Source organism: Balaenoptera ricei, chromosome 8, assembly GCF_028023285.1.
Source record: "Balaenoptera ricei isolate mBalRic1 chromosome 8, mBalRic1.hap2, whole genome shotgun sequence".
Lineage (NCBI taxonomy): Eukaryota > Metazoa > Chordata > Mammalia > Artiodactyla > Balaenopteridae > Balaenoptera > Balaenoptera ricei.
Genome location: NC_082646.1, coordinates 59513394 through 59533306, shown reverse-complemented (window position 1 = coordinate 59533306; position 19913 = coordinate 59513394). Strand labels below are relative to the sequence as shown.

The following is a 19913-nucleotide window of genomic DNA, read 5'->3' as shown; positions in this document are numbered from 1 at the left end:
GGCTTACCTTAGAATCTGGGGTAAAAGGAGCCAGTAAGGGAAAAATCACTAAATTAAATCTTAACAGATTTTGACCTTTCTTTACTAATGTTTTTTTCCCTTTAAAACATTTAATTTAAAACAACAAGGTCCTACTGTGTAGCACAGGGAACTATATTCAATATCCTGTAATAAACCATAATGGGAAAAGAATATGAAAAAGAATATGTATATATATGTACAACTGAATCACTTTGCTATACACCAGAAACTAACACAACATTGTAAATCAACTATCCTTCAGTTAAAAAAACTTTTATTTAATCATTATTTCTATTTTAATTTAATTTTTTGCAGATAAATATATGTAGAGAATAGATCCCTTGAAAATGTTTGAAGTGTTTTTACTAGAGCATATGTTAAAAAATTTGTAGGGTTCAGAGTTAGTGAGCTTATTTTCTTCCACGTCACTTATTGTTCTTTTTCTTCTTTTCCAGAATTTTATAGGAGTGAAGTGATTAAGAATTCCTTGGTAAGTTGCCTTTTTGACAGGTACACATGACTAAGCCGATAACTCCTATTTTAGAAAATGCTGAGACATAAAATAAGTTGAAGTTCAGTTTTGGTATTATGATAATTCTACAGTTAGATCTTCTGCTCAGTTATTGCTTAAATCTTCATTGATTTGTTCATTGTTGTATCTCTAGTGCTTAGAGCATGCCTGGCACAAAGTAGGTGCTTGATAAATATTTGCTGAGTGAAATGACATTTTTTCTGTTAAAAACTTGTGGTTTTTTTTAAACTCATTCTATAATTTTGTCACTTCTATTACTATTGAGGTTTTAAAAAAATAATTAATTAATTAATTAATTATATTTTTGGCTGTGTTGGGTCTTTGTTGCCGCGTACCGGCTTTCTCTAGTTGTGGCAAGCGGGGGCTACTCTTCGTTGCGGTGCGTGGGCTTCTCATCGCGGTAGCTTCTCTTTGTTGCGGAGCACGGGCTCTAGGCGTGTGGGCTTCAGTAGTTGTGGTACACGGGCTCAGTAATTGTGGCTCGTGGGCTCTAGAGCGCAGGCTCAGTAGTTGTGGCACACGGGCTGAGTTGCTCCGCGGCATGTGGGATCTTCCTGGACCAGGGCTCGGACCCGTGTCCCCTACATTGGCAGGCGGATTCTTAACCACTGCGCCACCAGGGAAGTCCCCTGTCGAGGTTTTTGACTGTTGGACTTACCAAACATCATAATAAATGATACCTTTGTATGTAGTTCTTAAGAATTTTATATCTAGGGCCATTGCATAGGCTCCTTCCACTTGTTTTTTGGCGATAGCATTGCTCAGTTAGAAAGTTGGAAATGTCCTACTTTTGATAATGGGTACACTAGATATTTGCATAACTGGCTCAATTTATTTGGCCATGTTGATAAAAAGAAGAGCTTTTTGGTACTGATAATAATCGTTTTAACAGTCCAGGACCATCCTGGATTTGGCCCCTGTCCACCTTTTCAACCTCATCTGCTAGCAGTTTTCCTCACTCATTGTGTTCCAGGCTTACCTCATTTTTCCAGTGCTTCAAACATGCCAAACTTGTCTTGTTCCTTATGCCACAGCACCTGTTTCCCCACTTCTTCACTTGGCTGAATAATCCTTTGAAGTCTGAGCTATGTTACTTCAGCCAGGCCTTCTATGACTATTCTATCTAAAGTAGTTCCCTTTCCACTCTTTTTCACATCACCCTGTTTTGTTTTTTTTAGAGCATTTGTCACTGTTGGAAACTCTTGTCCATTTATCTGTTTATTATCTGTCTCCCACCTACAAGAACACAAGTTTCATGAGAGCAGGAACCTTGCCAGTCTTGTTCTCCTCTGAAACCCTAGAGTCTAGAATATTGTAGATGCTCAGTGAATATTTGTTAGATGAATAAATGCATATCAGCGATGTGTTATATTTACAGAATCCTTTTACATATGTTGTCTTATTTTGATCCTTAGAACAACTTGTAAGGTAGAGGGGGTAGATCTTAAGAAACTGACATCCAGAGAGACTCAGTGATTTTTGCAGAGTCACACAACTGAGGGGCCAGAACCCCAGGTCCAGACCTTCCATCTTCAAGTCTCTACTACTCTTTCTTCTTCATCAAGCTGTCTTCACTGCCCAGCTTGCGGGATCTTAGTTCTCCCACCAGGGATTGAACCCGCGCCCTTGGCAGTGAAAGTGTAGAGTCCTAACTACCAGACCACCAGGGAATTCCCTATATAGGATTTTTTGTTTTAATTTAAATCAAGAGATACATTTTAAATGGCAGACTGAGCACATGTAGTGCCAACAGTGTGCCTAGCTCGAAAGAACTAAGAACAACTATTTTTAAGGTTGTGCATTTAAAGACAGTGACACCCGATGACTGCCACCTGGTGGTCAAAGAGTGTAGGACCTTATTCATTTTAACATTTCTAAAGTCAGAATTTATCTTACAGTGGAAGAAAAATGCTTGTTAGAATTGATGCTAAATTGGAATACGTTAGATGGTAATAAATATAATGGAGTAAAATAAAGCAGTATAATGGAGTATCTGGCAGGGGTGGTTGCTGAATTTCTATGGCAGTCACATAGAAGATCTCATCTGAGCAGACACCTGAAAAAAGTGAGGGAACATACTGTGTATCTAAGTGGGGAAGACTGTTTCAGGCCAAGAATCAGGAAAGTATGAAGGTAGGAGTGTACTTGAGGTTTTTAAGGAATGGCTAAGAAGTTAGTATTGCCTGAGTGGAGTGAGTGGTTTGAGATTTTGCTAAGCAAGCATGACAAAGACAGGGGTAAGGGAATTGAGGATCAGGGCAGCAGAGGAAATGACCTGGAGAGACAGCAGATGATAGTCAAGGGGTGGGTGGCATGAGGATGAGATTTTGGGAGGTAACACAAAATTGGAAGCATCTAGTGGACAAGGACCCCCAACTTACTCATTTTTCTATTTTCCAATGTCCCTAGCACAGTGAAGACCAGTAAGTATCTACTGCAGTAACTGGAATAATCCACCGTTGATAGGCTGGATGGTGGAGATGTGACTCCAAATTATATGTCAGAGTCCTGGTTTCTTCTCGGATATATTTAGCATAGAACGATTAATGGTGAATGTATAATTCGACTTTTTTATCTCTGGCTTCAGCTAACCATACCCTCCAAACCATTTGTTAACTTTTGGGAACTTTTTTTTTTTGGTTCCGGGGGAAGTTAGATCCTTAGTATTATCAAAGGGCCATTGGGTAATTAAAACTGAAGTAATTGAAGCAATAAGAATGGAAGTAACTAAATTCTCTCAATTGGATTTTGTACATACACAAAAGTAGAGGTGAATGGTGTAATGAACCCACATGCATCATCTTTAACAATTATAGTTAGTTATTAGTTGTTTTTTTTTTTTTTTTTTTTACAAAAAAGGAGTTTTTACTTTTATTAGAAAATTAAAAATCTCGTGGTGGGAGGAAGAAGAGTGATAGCTAGTTCGTATGTGTCTTGAAATTGTATGTGTGTTTCTTTAATAAACAATTAACTACTCACTTGTGATTCAGGTAGTTCATTGGATGCATTGTATACGTTGTTTCTCATCCTGATAGCAGTGCTACAAGTTAGGAGATATTCCTGTTTTATAGTTAAGGAAACCAGGGTTCAGAGAGGTTGAGGAATTTACTCTAGGTCGCAAAGCTGGTGGTGACTGGTAGAGCCGATATTCGAGAGCTCGAGAGCTCTGCTCTTTCACAGCACTGTGCTGCCTCCATTACATCAGTGATGGGCCTTATAATTGAATAAACAAAGTTCTAGAGCAGTGGTCCCCAACCTTTTTGGCACCAGAGACCAGTTTCTTGGAAGATAGTTTTTCCACGGACTGGGGGGGTTGGGGTGGAGGGATGGTTTGGGGATGATTCAATTGCATTACATTTATTGTGCACTTTATTTCTATTATTATTACATTGTAATATATAATGAAATAATTATACAAGTCACCGTAATGCAGAATCAGTGGGAGCCCTAAGCTTGTCTTCCTGCAACTAGATGGTCCCATCCGGGGGTGATGGGAGACAGTGACACCCGAATGTTGCTTATGTGTGTTGCTTATGTCCAGTCTACTCTGTAAGATGCAGCTTAATTGTCATTTGCCACTCACTGATAGGGTTTTGATATGAGTCTGCAAGCAATTGATTTATTATGGTCTCTGTGCAGTCAAACCTCTCTGCTAATGATAATCTGTATTTGCAGCTGCTCCCCAGCGCTAGCGTCACCACCTCAGCTCCACCTCAGCTCATCAGGCATTAGATTCTCATAAGGAGCGCGCAGCCTAGATCCCTTGCATGCGCAGTTCACAGTAGGGTTTGTGTTCCTATGAGAATCTAATGCTGCTGCTGATCTGACAGGAGGTGGGGCTCAGGCAGTAAGGTGAGCAATGGGGAGCGGCTATAAATATAGATGAAGCTTCACTTGCTTGCCCGCTGCTCATCTCCTGCTGTGTGGCCTGGTTCCTAACAGGCCACGGACTGGTACTCGTCTATGGCCTGGGGGTTGGAGAGCATGCATTTTTAGGGAAAGCATGTGACAATTATCAGAACCAAAACTTCTGTTGGAATTGTGACTGCCTGAGATATTTTTAAATCTTTGGGAAAAAAGTGAACAATATAAATACTTTTTATGAGTTACTGGCCTGAGGGATTCTCGAACAAGTATATGTTCTAGTCGAATTGTGACTGAATGAATTAGCATTTCATCTGTGTGTGTGTGTGTGTGTGTGTGTGTGTGTGAGAGAGAGAGAGAGAGAGAGAGAGAGAGAGAGAGAGAGACAGACAGACAGACAGACAGAGGGAGAGGGAGTTGGCTCCTCTTGCTTATGCCATCTTATCTTACCTTGTGTTAAACTTCATCATTTTCTAACCTCTATCTGGTCAATTACATAATTTGGAGAGAGTTTAAGATAATTGACACATGCAATTATAGGACCAGGGAAGAACAGGATTCTATGGAAACATGTAGGAGTATCATTTATCTCAGTTTGAGGAGGGTGATTAGGAAAGGTTTCTAACAATAAGTAATTTCTAAGTTGAGACATGAAGGATGAATAAAGGTGAATGAGAGAGGGGGAAGAGAGTTTATTGGGCTGAGGAATAACTACTACTTATAAATTTAGTATGCAATTCCTGAGAGTTGTCTTGTATGTTTTGGGAAAATTGGAACAGCTTTTTTGAATTCTTAGTCATGTTTCTTGTGACCATATGTTTGCTATTGAGGGATAAAAATAGTGATAACTTGTTTGTGTTTTGAAAATTTTCTATATATGTGTGTTTCTTTAATAAATAAGAGGTATCAATTGAGCAGTGTTTTAGAGAAATTGCCCAGGTAATAAATAATAATTTTAGATTCTCCTGGAGGTAAACTTTTCAAAGCTATAAATATCCTAATATTCTGCCACTGTACTTTCAGTGAATAAGATATAGGTCCCTAAATGATGTTAGTATACTTGAATAATTTGTTCCATCTAGAAAATGGACTGATATGTATAGGTTAAATATAAATAAAAATCATCTGGATTAAAAAAATTTTTTTTATTATTTTTTAAAATTTTTATTTATTTAATTTTTGGCTGTGTTGGGTGTTCGTTTCTGTGTGCAGGCTTTTTCTAGTTGCGGTGAGCAGGCTTCTCATTGTGGTGGCTTCTCTTGATGTGGAGCACGGGCTCTAGGCACGCAGGCTTCAGTAGTTGTGGCACGTGGGCTCAGTAGTTGTGGCTTGCGGGCTCTAGAGCACAGGCTCAGTAGTTGTGGCGCATGGGCTTAGTTACTCCACGGCATGTGGGATCTTCCTGGACCAGGGCTCGAACCCGTGTCCCCTGCATTGGCAGGCAGATTCTTAACTACTGCACCACCAGGGAGGTCCCATGGATTTTTATAATAACATTATCGGGCAGTAGAGTCTTTGAATGTGTGGCAGACTGTATCTGTATCTGAAAGGACCAGCTCAGGAATGATTGCTCATTGTCTGGCAGCTATTTTATAAAAGCATAAAGGAAGGTCATTGTAATGAGAGGATTGACAATAGCTCTACTGTATTAACGTTGTATTGGTTTAGAACAGAAACCCAGGCCATCTATTCAACCACAAGAAACAGCTTCAAAAGACTACTTCCCTTCCAAAGGCTTTTAATTAGTTTTAGAATGAAGTATTTAAGAATAACTAGTATAATAACTGCCCCCCAAATCATCCCACCCCTTATGCAATATGGCCCTTCAGATATATTCACCAGGTCTTTCTTTTTTTCACTTTGGAAAGGGGTGGTTATTTCATGCTTTTTCTGCTGAGAATTTGAAATTATACTCATTCATATTTCAGAGCACATATATTGATACTTTTGTTGAGAGGTGATCTTACACATAGGGGAGTAAGTGGCTGTTTTTTCAGGTGGTTGTAATCTTCCAACTCCTGCTCTTTAGGCTTTAGGGCCTGAAATGACATCGTGAGGAGATATCTTTGTTTTATCTCTGTAGGTGTCTCTTTGTAAGATGCTGTATTTTTTCCATTATTGGGTCTTTAAAAATTTTTGTTTTATTACTTTGTATTGAGATATAGCACATATTACAGTAAAGGGCACAAATAATAGCCTGATGACTTTTCAGAGGGAACGGGTCATTTAACCAGATCAAGAAGCAGAACATTATCTTGTGTTCTCCCTCTAGCTACTACCTCCTCCCAAAGAGCACCACTATCTTGACCATAGATTAGTTCTGCTTGTTATTGAACTTTTGTATGGCATATGCTTTTTTGCTTAGCATATTTGTGAGATTCATACACATTATTCATTAATTCTATGTGTACATGTCCTTTGGTGAATATGTGTATGTATTTCTGTTAGGTATATTCTTAGGAGTGGAATTAATTGCCGGATCATAGGTTATTGTCAGCTTTAGTGGATACTGCTAAATAGTTTTCCAAAGTGTTTGTGCTAGTTACATCCCTACCAGCAATGTGAGGTTTTTAGTTGCTCCACATTCTTGTCCAAACTTGGTATTACCTGTTTTGAAAATTTTAGCCATTCTGGTGGGATAGTGGTATTGTATGATGATTTTAATTTACATTTCCTCATATACTATTCTAATTGATCACCTTTTCTAGTGTTTATTGGCCGTTTAGATATTCTTTTTTAAAAAAAATTTTTGGCCACGCTATGCAGCATGTGAGGTCTTAGTTCCTGGACGGGGGATTGAACCTGTGCCCCCTGCAGTGGAAGCACAGAGTCTTAACCACTGGACCGCCAGGGAAGTCCCTACATATTCTTTTTTTTTAATTTATATTTTTATTTTTATGAAGTGTCTGTTCTGGAGAAACATGCCAATTAATGCCAATTAAGAACAAACAAATTCTGTGCAAGGAGTTGACTTTTTTAAAAATAAGTTTATGGGATGTATTCAGTCTAATTTGATAGTTTACATCGTCCTTTTTTCATGCTTCCTGTTTTTGGTTATCTAAGGATTTGTGCAGTTGGTTTGTTGAATTCTCCTCTACCCTGTTGTTTCACTCATGCTCTGTGACTATATAGTATTTTTGTGATCCCAGTTCAATGTGGAGAGGGACTTCTTGTAGACGTGAGTACAGCCTGGGTCTGGGCTTTGAATTACGTTCTTGTCTCCCTTTAAGACTGCCAAAACCAAAACGTCAAGTTTATATAGGTCGGCAAATGCCTTTAAGAGAAAAGCCCTCTAGATTTACACTTTGGGTTCTAGCTTTCCTTTTTGGCTTGGAAAATCTTTGGTGATGATGGTGGTTATTATTATTTTTAAAATATTTTAGCCAGCATTTTTGTTTTCAGTGGGATGATTGTCTAGCCTGCCATTATCAGAAATGGGTGGTTCCCTTCCATTCATTCCTTGGGCCATGTGTGAAATCTAGTCTTGCTGTTTCATAGTTACCCATCATGTTTTACCCAAAATATTATTATCTTTCCTTATTGTCTGTATTTTTCAATAAATTTTTCTAAGAATAACTTTGGCTTCTTAAAATAATTAAGACTACCTTCAAAGAAAGATGTGCTATTATCAAATATTTCAGTGTGTATTTCCTACAAACAAGGACAGTCTCTTACATAATCACATTAAAATGGTTAAAATCAGGAAAGTGTAACATTGACACAATACAGTTATTAACCACAGTCCTTCATCCTCCACCCCCAGCTTTATTGAGGTATAGTTGACAAAAATTGTATATATTAAGGTGTACAATGTGATGTTGTGGTATATGTATATACTGTAAAATGATTAACCAAAATTAAGCTAATTAACATACCTATCACCTCATGTAGTTACTGTTTTGTTTTTGTTTTTTTTTGGTAATGAGAACACATTACTCTCTTAGGAAATTTCAAGTATACAATACGGTATTATTAGCTATAGTCACCATGTTGTCATTAGATTTCCAGAATGATTTCATTTTACAGAACTGCAACTTTGTATGTTTTGGCCAACATCTCCCCGTTTCTCCCAACTTCAACCCCTGGCAACCACCATTACACACCCTGTTTCTATGAGTTTGACTTTTTTAAAAGATTCCACATGTAAGTGATATTATGCAGTATTTGACTTTTTTTCCAACTTATTTCACTTATCATACTAAGCTTCAGGTTCATTCATGCTGTTGCAAATGTCAGGATTTCCTTTTTTAAGGCTGAATAATATTCCATACATATATATGCTACATTTTCTTTATTCAGTCATCTGTTGATGGACACTTAGGTTGTATCTATATCTTGACTATTATGAATAATGCTGCAGTGAACATGGGAGTGCCTCTATCTCTAAGACACTGTTTCATTTCCTTTGGATATCTACCCAGAAGAGGGATTACTAGATCATATGGTAGTTCTATTTTAAATTGTTTGAGTTACCTCCATACTGTTTTCCAACTGCTTGTACCAATTTACATTTCCAACAATGAATTCCTAGTCCTTATTCAGATATTGTCAACTCTCCAGGACTCAATTCAGAATCACTCTGTCTTTAGTTGTCATGTTGCTTTATTCTTCAGTCTGGACGGTTCTTTAGCCTTTTTTGGGGTGTTTTTGACTTCAGCATTTAAAACCATACAGACCAGTTATTTCATAGACTGTCTTTTCAGTTTGATTGATGTTTCCTCATGATTAGATTCAGGTTATGCATTTTCGGCAGGAAAACTATAGCTGTAATACTGTATTCTTTTCAGTGCTTTGGTTTAGAAGGCACCTGTTGTTGGTTTGTCCCAATATTGATGTCAACTTTTGTCAGTTGATTAAGGTAGTGCCTGTCATGTTTCTCCACTGTGAAGTTATAATTTTTCCATTTATAATTAATAAGTGATTTGTTAGGGAGAAACTTTGAGACTTTATATATCCTGCTTCTTATCAACTGTTTGTTTACCAGTTTTAGCATCCATTGGCAATTTTCTCATTCCCATCTTTCAGACTTTTATATTTATTAATTGGCATTCTGTCTTTATTTCCCATTTAATTAATTATTAATTAATTATTAATCTATATCATTATGGATTCAAAGATTCTTATTTTATTCAATGGGTTATAATCCATTACTATCATTATTTATTTTGTTGCTTAAATTATCCCACATTGGGTTAGTGAAAGCCCTGTGAATTGATTCCTCTTTCCTTTGGATATGTCCACATCATTCTCTGAGTACTTACTTACATTCTGGCACGAGATGTTCCAGATTCATTTTGTACTCTTCCTGCCACAGCCCTGGAATCAGTCTTCTCCCCAAGGAACCCTGGGTTCCTTTTAGTGAGAATGCTAAATAGACAGCAAGATCTGAGCATGCTCATTGTTACTAGTGTGCTCATTACTTCTAGACTTTTTAAGGGACTGAGCTAGGAAATACACACACACACACACACACACACACACACACACACACACACACACCCTATATCTATTGCTCTATCTGTGTATCGGTCTATCTTTTAAAAACCATGCATTCATACCAACATCTCCATTTTCAATCCAACTGAACTCTCAGTTCATTTGTAACTCCATTCTCCGACAGTGAAACACCTGGCTTCCACTGTCCTCAACATCTTTACTCATGCTTAGAATACACAGAAAGTGGCTTTAGAATTGCTAATCCTTACCACTGTAAGAAGCAGACCTATACATTAGAGTTCAGTGTTTATTTACAGTTTTTTTCCCCTGAAGTAAAAGTCATATACAATGAAATGCACAGATTTTAACTATATAATTTGCTGAGCTTTGATAAGTGCATACATACCTGTCAAGGTATGTACATTTCCTATCATTCCAGAAAGTTCCCTTGTGCCCAAGCCCTCCCCCCACAAGAGGAAATCATTTTTCACCACAGATTTGTTTTGCCTCTTTTAGAACCTCATATAAATGGAATCATCATACAGTATGTATTTTTTTTTTTCATATTCTATTTTACATTCTTGCCTTGCCTTTTCAGCTGTACTTCCTTGCATTGATTTTTTTATTTTTATTTTTATTTTTATTTTTATTTTTATGGCTGTGTTGGGTCTTCGTTTCTGTGTGAGGGCTTTCTCTAGTTGTGGCAAGTGGGGGCCACTCTTCATCACGGTGCGCGGGCCCCCCATTATCGCGGCCTCTCTTGTTGCGGAGCACAGGCTCCAGACGCGCAGGCTCAGTAATTGTGGCTCACGGGCCTAGTTGCTCCGTGGCATGTGGGATCCTCCCAGACCAGGGCTCGAACCCGTGTCCCCTGCATTGGCAGGCAGACTCTCAACCACTGCGCCACCAGGGAAGCCCCTGCATTGATTTTTAATCATTGCTTTAGGGATTACTGTATGTTCTCTTAACTACTTCATGTAAAACAGGGGAACCTGGCAATAATATGGTTCCAGTTGTCCACCTTGTCTCATTTGTGCTATTACTTTCATATTTGTGAACCTATACATATGTTATAAAACCCTCTATACAGTTATAGCTTTTGCTTTAAACAGCCATATATGATATAAATAAAATAAGAAAAATACATGGTCTTTTATATTTACTCCATGTTTACCATTGCCAGTGCTTTCTAGTCCTTCTTAAAGATCCAGGTTTCTATCTGGTGTCATATCTCTTCAGCCTGAAGAACTTCCTTTAACATTTCTTGTAGTACAGGTCTGCCTGGTTATTCCTAGACCTTAATGTTTATCTTCATTTTTAAATGAAACTCTACCCCTATCTAGCAGGGTTGCTGAAACAATTATGGTGGGATAGAGACTGGGGGTCATGTAAGAATGGAGTTCTGTTGATCTTAGGTTGAAATTCTTAGATGGCGTGGAATCAGAATAAAGCTGATTGCACAATGTGTTTATTGTGTTATTATCATGCTATTTATTGATAATCTTTTGGTGTCCTCAAACATCCATTTTGGTTAATTGGACATTCATTCACTCATTCAGCAAATGTATATTTTTTAATTAATTAATTAATTAATTAATTAATGGCCGTGTTGGGTCTTTGTTGCTGCACGCAGGCTTTCTCTAGTTGTGGCGAGCAGGGGCTACTCTTTGTTGTGGTACGCGGGCTTCTCATTGCGGTGGCTTCTCTTGTTGCGGAGCACAGGCTCTACGCGTGCGGGCTTCAGTAGTTGTGGCACGTGAGCTCAGTATTTGTGGCTCGCGGGCTCTAGAGCGCAGGCTCAGTAGTTGTGGCACACAGCTTAGTTGCTCTGCGGCATGTGGGATCTTCCCGGAGCAGGGCTCGAGCCCGTGTCCCCTGCATTAGCAGGCAGATTTTTTTTTTTTTTAACATCTTTATTGGAGTATAATTGCTTTACAATGGTGTGTTAGTATCTGCTTTATAACAAAGTGAATCAGTTATACATATACATATGTTCCCATATCTCTTCCCTCTTGCATCTCCCTCCCTCCCACCCTCCCTCTGCCACCCCTCTAGGTGGTCACAAAGCACCGAGCTGATCTCCCTGTGCTATGCGGCTGCTTCCCACTAGCTATCTGTTTTACGTTTGGTAGTGTATATATGTCCATGCCACTCTCTCACTGTGTCACAGCTTACCCTTCATCAGATGAATGGATAAAGAAGATGTGGCACATATATACAATGGAATATTACTCAGCCATAAAGAGAAACGAAATTGAGTTATTTGCAGTGAGGTGGATGGAGTTAGAGTCTGTCATACAGAGTGAAGTAAGTCAGAAAGAGAAAAACAAATACAGTATGCTAACACATATATACAGAATCTAAGGGAAAAAAAAAAAAAGGTCATGAAGAACCTAGTGGTAAAACAGGAATAAAGATACAGACCTACTAGAGAATGGACTTGAGGATATGGGGAGGGGGAAGGGTAAGCTGTAGCAGGCGGATTCTTAACCACTGCGCCACCAGCAGCAAATATTTATTGAGCACATAGCAGGTACTTTTCAAGCATTGGGGATCTTGTGGTAAACAAATCAGGCAATGTTCCTGTCAGAGCTTTTATTTTAATGCAAGGAAATCAGACAATAAAAATATACAAGTGAAATACATACAAGTCAAAAAGATAGGTCAGACATAAGTGCCATGAAACTGGAAGTCATGTTCCCACTCCTGAAATGTCAACAGCCAAACCCACAAAAACACATACATCAGTATATCCCCTAAAACAGAAACACTGCCCTAGTCTGTCCCCGCTTTGGTCAGGAAGAAAAACTGCCACAAAGCAAAGACTAGTTACCCTTATATGAGGACCTTTTGATTTACTGATTTGTGTAATATGAAAATTGATAATTTAATGAGATTGATTATAGTTACATTCAGCAATGAAAGCCCTAACATTTAATGTAAGGGAAATAAATGAAAGTAAGTAATTGTTGCATTGTAGTTCACATCTATTGATAATATTAAAGCCCCTTAACTTTTTCACTTTTCAGAGAATGTTTCAACTATCTGCATAATCCTCTTAATGAAAAACAAAGTTCTTTCAGAGCATAAAGTTGACCATGCCATTCTTTTTTTTTTTTTTTTTAAAGATTTATTGATTGATTGATTGCTATGTTGGGTCTTCGTTCCTGTGCTAGGGCTTTCTCTAGTTGCAGCAAGCGGGGGCCACTCTTCATTGCGGTGCGCGGGCCTCTCACTGTCGCGGCCTCTCTTGTTGCGGAGCACAGGCTCCAGATGCGCAGGCTCAGTAGTTGTGGCTCACGGGCCTAGTTGCTCCGCGGCATGTGGGATCTTCCCAGACCAGGGCTCGAACCCGTGTCCCCTGCATTAGCAGGCAGATTCTCAACCACTGCGCCACCAGGGAAGCCCACCATGCCATTCTTAACCTTAAAACCTTTCAGTGGCCCCACATCTTGTACACAGTAAAGTACCACCTCCTTGGCAAGGAGTCTCGTGTTGGTCTCTCCAGCTCTGCGTCCTGCCGCTCTTGTGTTGTGCGCTCCAGCAGTTGTCTTAGTTCCCTGACCACACTGTGCTATTTCACACCTCCGAGCCCTTGTTTATTATTTTCCCTTTGCCTGGAATTCCTTATTTTAACCTGGTGAACTACTGTTTGTCCTATAAAAGCCAAGTTTCATAGCCTGTGTGCTGTCTTTCCCCTGTTCCTTCCAAGTTTATTATTCCTTCCTGTGCTACTTTGTAACCTTTTGCATATTGCACTTTTCATGAAACAATGTAATTATTTAAAGAGAGGTTTGAATCCAGCAACAAGTTGGAGGTACTTTGAGGGCATTGTGTATAAGTTGCTTCTTAATAATTGTGTATTGTGTTGAATAAATAAATGAATTACCATAGGAAGCCATGTTAATGAGAGATTAGAATATATGCTCCTTCTATTGACTATAATAAATAAGCAGAGAAATTAAAAAGTAGCCATATCACCCTCTTTATGTTAATTGGAATGTCTTCTTCACTTGTTTGCAATTTAATATATTTATGAGTTCTTTTGGTTAAAGAACAAAATGATGTACAACCTAACTGAAATAACTGTAAACCGTAAACATTCAGGGTCTTCCTAAAGCATGTTTTCATTTCCATCAACAGAATCCAACATGGCGGAGTCTTGATTTTGGAATAATGCCGGACCGTCTTGATACATCTGTGTCTTGTTTCGTGGTGAAGATTTGGGGTGGAAAGGAGGACATCTACCAGCTGTTGATTGAATGGAAAGTCTGTTTGGATGGGCTGAAATATTTGGGTCAGCAGGTAATTTTTAGACTGCAGTTTCAAGTAGTTGTCTTCTCTAAATAAACAGTCTAGCTTTTTCTGTTGAATCTTCTGATTCTACATTTCCTGTTATAAAGAGAGACCCTTTATGATTGTTCACTTACATACAGAAATTTGAGTCATTGCCAGGTTTAAAAAAATGACTGAAAAAATTTATGAAAAACTGCCTTAAGCTGATAATTTAAGAGGATATTTTTTTGGCGGGGGGCAGGTAGAAAAGAATATGCTTTCTCATAGCACTCTGCTTGTTCTGTCTTATTGGATGTTTCCCCTAGAATCTGAAAATAAAGTTGAAAATAAGCACCTCTCTTATGACCAGTAGAGTGGGGTTATTCCAAGAATAAGAAGACCTATTGTTTATTGAGCACAGGGATGACAAATGCCTGGCTTATATACCGCTACCCATTCCCCATGACTGGTGTAGCTAACTCATCATAGCAGTCTTCTAGCTGAGCTCAGAAGTAGCTCCATAATCCTTTCTAACACAGTGTTCCAGGATGCAACTAGAAATATATCAGAATTGCATATGAAATGAAACCTGTTTGCCATTCCCAGACATAAGTAATTACAGTTGATGTTTATAGTGACCTTGTGAAAGTTGATATTATTGCCCATAGTTTCCTGATGGGAAAACTGTGCCTCAGAGAATTTAAGAAACTATCAAGATCACACTGCTAGGTGGAGCTGGGATTTAAATTAGGCCTGACTTAAAAATTCATTCTCTTTCTGCTGTACCACACTGGTATATACATGTAGTCCTTGGTAACCACTCAGCCCACATTGGAATAAATGCCATTTCTATTTTGTGATACCTGTGGGACTACTGATAAAGGTAACCCTAAAATGTTAGTTATATCTACAAACATCCTTCATGTTTTTTTACTATTTATTCAGTATATACTTTCTGGTATGTTTCTTTTAGAGAAACAATTCTACATTTTTCTTTTTCAGATTAAAAAAAAAGCAAAACAGCTCTTCCCTTATTTTGCATGGTATATTTTATTTTGTGTTCTTTTTTGGTGACCAGAACAATGCATGCAATGAATATTTTGCTTAACTAAATTCTAACCTGCTACGAATTCTGTTTTATTTTTATTTTTTTTCTTTTGTTTTAGGGCTAGTCTTAATGAAAACTCATGAAGTAATGATTTGTGGCTTAGGGTCTTTCTCCTCTCTTTTAGTACCAAATGCTTGTTGCCTTTAGCCTGGCTAACCAGCCCTGCCCTGAGGCACGTACTCTTTCTATCTTGCTACGTGCTGGAGTTGGCTCTCTGTGTATAGATTATGATATTAAGCACTTGTTTACGTTGTGTGGGGGTGGGGCTTCTTAACATTAGAGTTGCAGCCTATAGGCTTGTAGGGGAAGGTGTTTTTTTGGCCAGAGAAGATGGTCTTCATCATGCTTTTCAGTTCACACATTCCTTAGGTGGTTGTCTTCTTAAAATACCCAGTTGTGCTTATGTCTAACTTACCCTAATTTCAGAGAGTTAGCATTCAGGTGTCTTCTTACAAAGTTGGTTATGTTGGTATCGCAGAGAACAAGAGAAAGAGAAAACATTTTTCTAAGCCAACTAGACACTTAATATCCTTGTAGAAAGTCACTTATGAAATAGGTATAACAAGTAACAGGCTACTAGAAAATCAGATATAATAGAATTACAGATTTTTAGAGGAAAGCAAGGCTCAGATGTGTTAGGTTAATAGCCAGAATCACTGAGGTTCATTGATTGATTGGTCATCTGCTTTCTAGCAGGCATCGTTCTTAGTGTTAAGGATCCAGAGATGAGTCAGATAAGGTTCTTAGACCCGGTAAACTGATGATCGATGAATACCTGCAAAGAGAGCTATGGGAGTATGTTTAAGAGGTACGTAGACAAACCTGGATAGAGTCAGGGAATGAATGACTTTTGAATGAAATTTTTTTACAAGTTAGGTTTTTTTGAGGTATAATTTACATACAAGAAAATTTACCCTTTTAATGTATGCAGTTCAATGAGTTTGACAAATGTATGAAGTAAGTAACCATCACTACAATGAATAATGCTGCTGTGAATATTTAAATATAGGTCTTTGTGTTGATGTAAGTTGTCATTTCTCTTGAATAAATACCCAGTAATGGAATTTCTGTTTCTAATGGTAAGTGCTATGTTGAAATTTATAAGAAACTGTGAAACTTTTTTTGGAGTGACTGTCATTCTGCCTTCCCATCAGCAATGTATGATAGTTCCTTATCTTTGTAAGGACTTATTATTGTCAGTCTTTTTAATTTTCACTATTCTGATAAAGTGGTATCTCATACTGATTTTAATTTTAATTTTCCTAATGATGAAATGATGTTGTGCATTTAAAAAATATGTTTATTTGCCATCAATCCCCCTACCTTCTTTTTTTGTGAAATGTTCGTTCAGATCTTTTGCCCATTTTTTATTTGCTTGTTTGATTTCTCATTATTGTGAGTTGTACAATTTCTTTAGGTGTTCTGTATGAGTTAGTCCTTTATGAGATATATATTTTCCAAATATTTTCTGCTAATCTGTGGCTTGTCTTTTCATTTTTTTTAAGCGTCATACTTTTTGTTTCTTAGATCTAAGACGTCTCTGCCTAGCCCAAGGTTACAAAGATTTTCTTTTATAAAGTTCTTCTAGAAGTTTTATAGCTTTAAGTTTTAGTTTTACATTTATGTCTATGATCCATTTGGAATTAACTTTTATATAAAGAGCAAGATTCATTGTTTTGTAGGTGGATGAACATTTGTTCCTGTATTCTTTGTTGTAGAGGCTGTTATTTCTCCATTGAATTACCTTGTCTTTGTTGAAAATCAGTTGTTGAAAATCATTTATGTTGATCTGTTTCTGGACCCTCTGTTCTGTTTCACTGATCTACATTTCTGTCCTTATGCCAGTACCACCTTGTCTTGATTACTGTAGTTTTATACAGTCTTGAATTCAGGTAATATTAATCCTCCAACTCTGTTCTTTTCTCAAAAATCTTTCTGGCCTTTCTAGATCTTTTGCCTTTACATATACACTTCAGAATTAGTTTGTCAGTTTCTACAAAAATCCTGCTGTGATTTTGATACGTGTTGAATCTAAGAAAATTTGGGGAGATTTGACAACGTAGTGTTGAGTGTTTCAATCTACGGACACGATATAATCTCTCCATTTGTGAAAATCATCTTTGATTTCACTCATCAGTTATTTGTAGTTTTCAGCATACAGATCTTACACATATTTTGTTAGATTTGTACCATGGATTCCATGTTTGTTGATGCTAATTTAAATGGTATTCCTTTTTAAAATATTCCTATTTCCAATTTTTGTTCCTTACATATAGAAACATTTCTGTTTTGAGCTTGTATTCTATGACCTTGCTAATAAATTCACTTATTAGATCCAGTAGACTTTTCTATTGTGGATTCATTTTGTAGATTGCCAGGTAGGCAATCATATTGTTTGTGAACAGAGAAGGTTTACTTTCTTCCTTTCTAATGTTTATGTCTTTTTGGTTTTGTTTCTTATTTCACTGGTTGAGACTATTGAGGTACAATGTTGAATAGAAATAAGTAGAGTAGGCATCTTAGTTTTGTTGCTATTCTTGAAGGAAAGCAGTCTTTCACTATTAAGAATTAATACTGGAACTGCACCTCAGATGGGACTCGAACCCACAACCTTCCAACTGAGACTGCACAACTCATCTCGGGACTTAATGAAACTCAGGTTCCTTCTGTCTTGATGCAGAGGGAATTCAGCGAGAGGCAAAGTGATTGGTAAGAAGTAGATTTATTAATACAGGACGCTTGTGAAGGATACAAGTGGGAAGGCAAGAGGGCTCTGCCCCGAGAACTAAGTGGGCTACATTTTTATAATCAAAGGAAAAGTGGGGATGGAGAGAAGACCACGTTCTTCCTCTTCCTTTGCAGGAAAATGAGGCACAAGAGGGTGGTCATGTCCCAGGTCTCGGGTGAGTTCCTGGGACAGTCCTTGGCTTCAGGCAGGAAAGAATTCAAGAGTGAGCCATAGTAAGTGAAAGCAGGTTTATTTAGAGTGATTCGCATTCCACAGGTAGAATGCTGTCTGTCTCAAAAGGTGAGAGCAGCTATGAAATATGGGGTGGTTTTTATGGGCTGGGTAATTCCATAGGCTAATGAGTGGGAGGATTACTCCAACCATTTTGGAGAAGGGGCAGAGATTTCCAGGAATTGGGCCACCGCCCACTTTTCACCCTTTTATGGTCAGCCTTGGAACTGTCATGGCACCTGTGGGTGTGTCATTTAGTATGCTGATATATTACAATGAGCGTATAATGAGGCTCAAGGTCTCCTGGAAGTCGAACCTTCTGCCATCTTGGGCCTAGTTGGTGCTAACCAGTTTTTGTTGTAGTCAGTTTTCCTCAAAGGCTGTGTCATTACTTTTTGTTTGTTTGTTCTGTTTGTTTGGCGGCATCTTGTGGCTTGCAGGATCTTAGTTCCCCGAACAGGGATTGAACCTGGGCCACAGCAGTGAAAGCGCCGGGTCCTAACCACTGCACTGCCAGGGAATTCCCAAGACTGTGTCATTATTTTAAAGGTTGTGCCCTACTCCCTTCCCTCCTGTCTCACTATTAGCCATAAAATTTTAAGACACTTTATTAGGTTGAGGAAGTTTCCTTTCATTTGTAGTGAATTCGATTTGCTAATAGTTTGTTAAGACTTCTTTCACCTATGTCCATGAAGGGTATTAGTCTGTACTTTTCTTGCAATGTCCTTGTCTGGTTTAGTATTGGAGTAATGCTGGCTTCATAAAATGGATTGGGAAGTGTTACTATTCTTATATTTTCTGGAGGAATTTGTGTAGAATTGTTATTATTTATTACACAGATGTTTGACAGAATTCTTCAGTGAAGCCATCTGGTTGTTAAGATTTCTTTGTGAGAAAGTTTAAAAGTATGACTTCAATTACTTTATTAGCTATGGGGCTGTTTAGGTTATCTGTGAATTCCTAAGTGAGCTTTGATACGTTGTCTTCCAAAGCATTTGTCAATTTCATGTACTATTTCAAATTTATTGGTATAAAATTTCCCACAGGGACTTCCCTGGTGGTCCAGTGGTTAAGATTCTGTGCTTCCATTGTAGGGGGCGTGGGTTCCATCCCTGGTTGGGGAACTAAGATCCCACATGCTGCGAGGTGCAGCCAAAAAATTAAAAAAAATTAAAAAATTTCCCACAATATTACCATATCCCTTTAAAGTATGTAGTATATATAATGATCCTTTCCTATTTCATTCTTGCTGTTGGTAATTTCTGTCTTCTCCCTTTTTCTCTTGATTACTCTGAATAGAGATTTATCAGTTTTATCAGCTTTTCAAATATCTAGTGTTTGGTTTTGCACTATTGTGTTTTATAAGAAATATATATATTTGATGCACAGTTCTTGGCTCACTTCTCCTAGAACTCTTGGAATTTCCTAAGTGTTTAAAGTGATAAAGGTGTCTTTTGTTATGTTAATGAGGTGAGTTTTGGAAAGCACCTAAGGGTGGGGGCAGGTTGCCCACGGAGCAACCATGTGATAAGAGGATTAGAGGATTGGAACTTTCAGTCCCAGTCTGACCTCTTGGGAGATGAGAGGGGTTGGAGGTTGAATCACTTGCCAATGGCCAATGATTTAATCACTCATGCCTGTGTAATAAAGCCTCCATAAAAACTCCAAAGGATGGGGTCCTGAGAGCTTCTGAGTTGGTGAACACATAGAGATTGGGC

General features: G+C 38.1%; 1 protein-coding gene across 1 annotated transcript in view; it reads left to right on the top strand.

Moving 5' to 3' along the window:
* Nucleotides 1–19913, top strand: part of UVRAG (UV radiation resistance associated) — a 364001-nt gene that overhangs the window by 80076 nt on the left and 264012 nt on the right. The window contains 2 exon segments of the mRNA XM_059930781.1: nt 477–511; nt 13997–14158. Coding sequence (XP_059786764.1) covers nt 477–511; nt 13997–14158 — 197 coding nt within the window.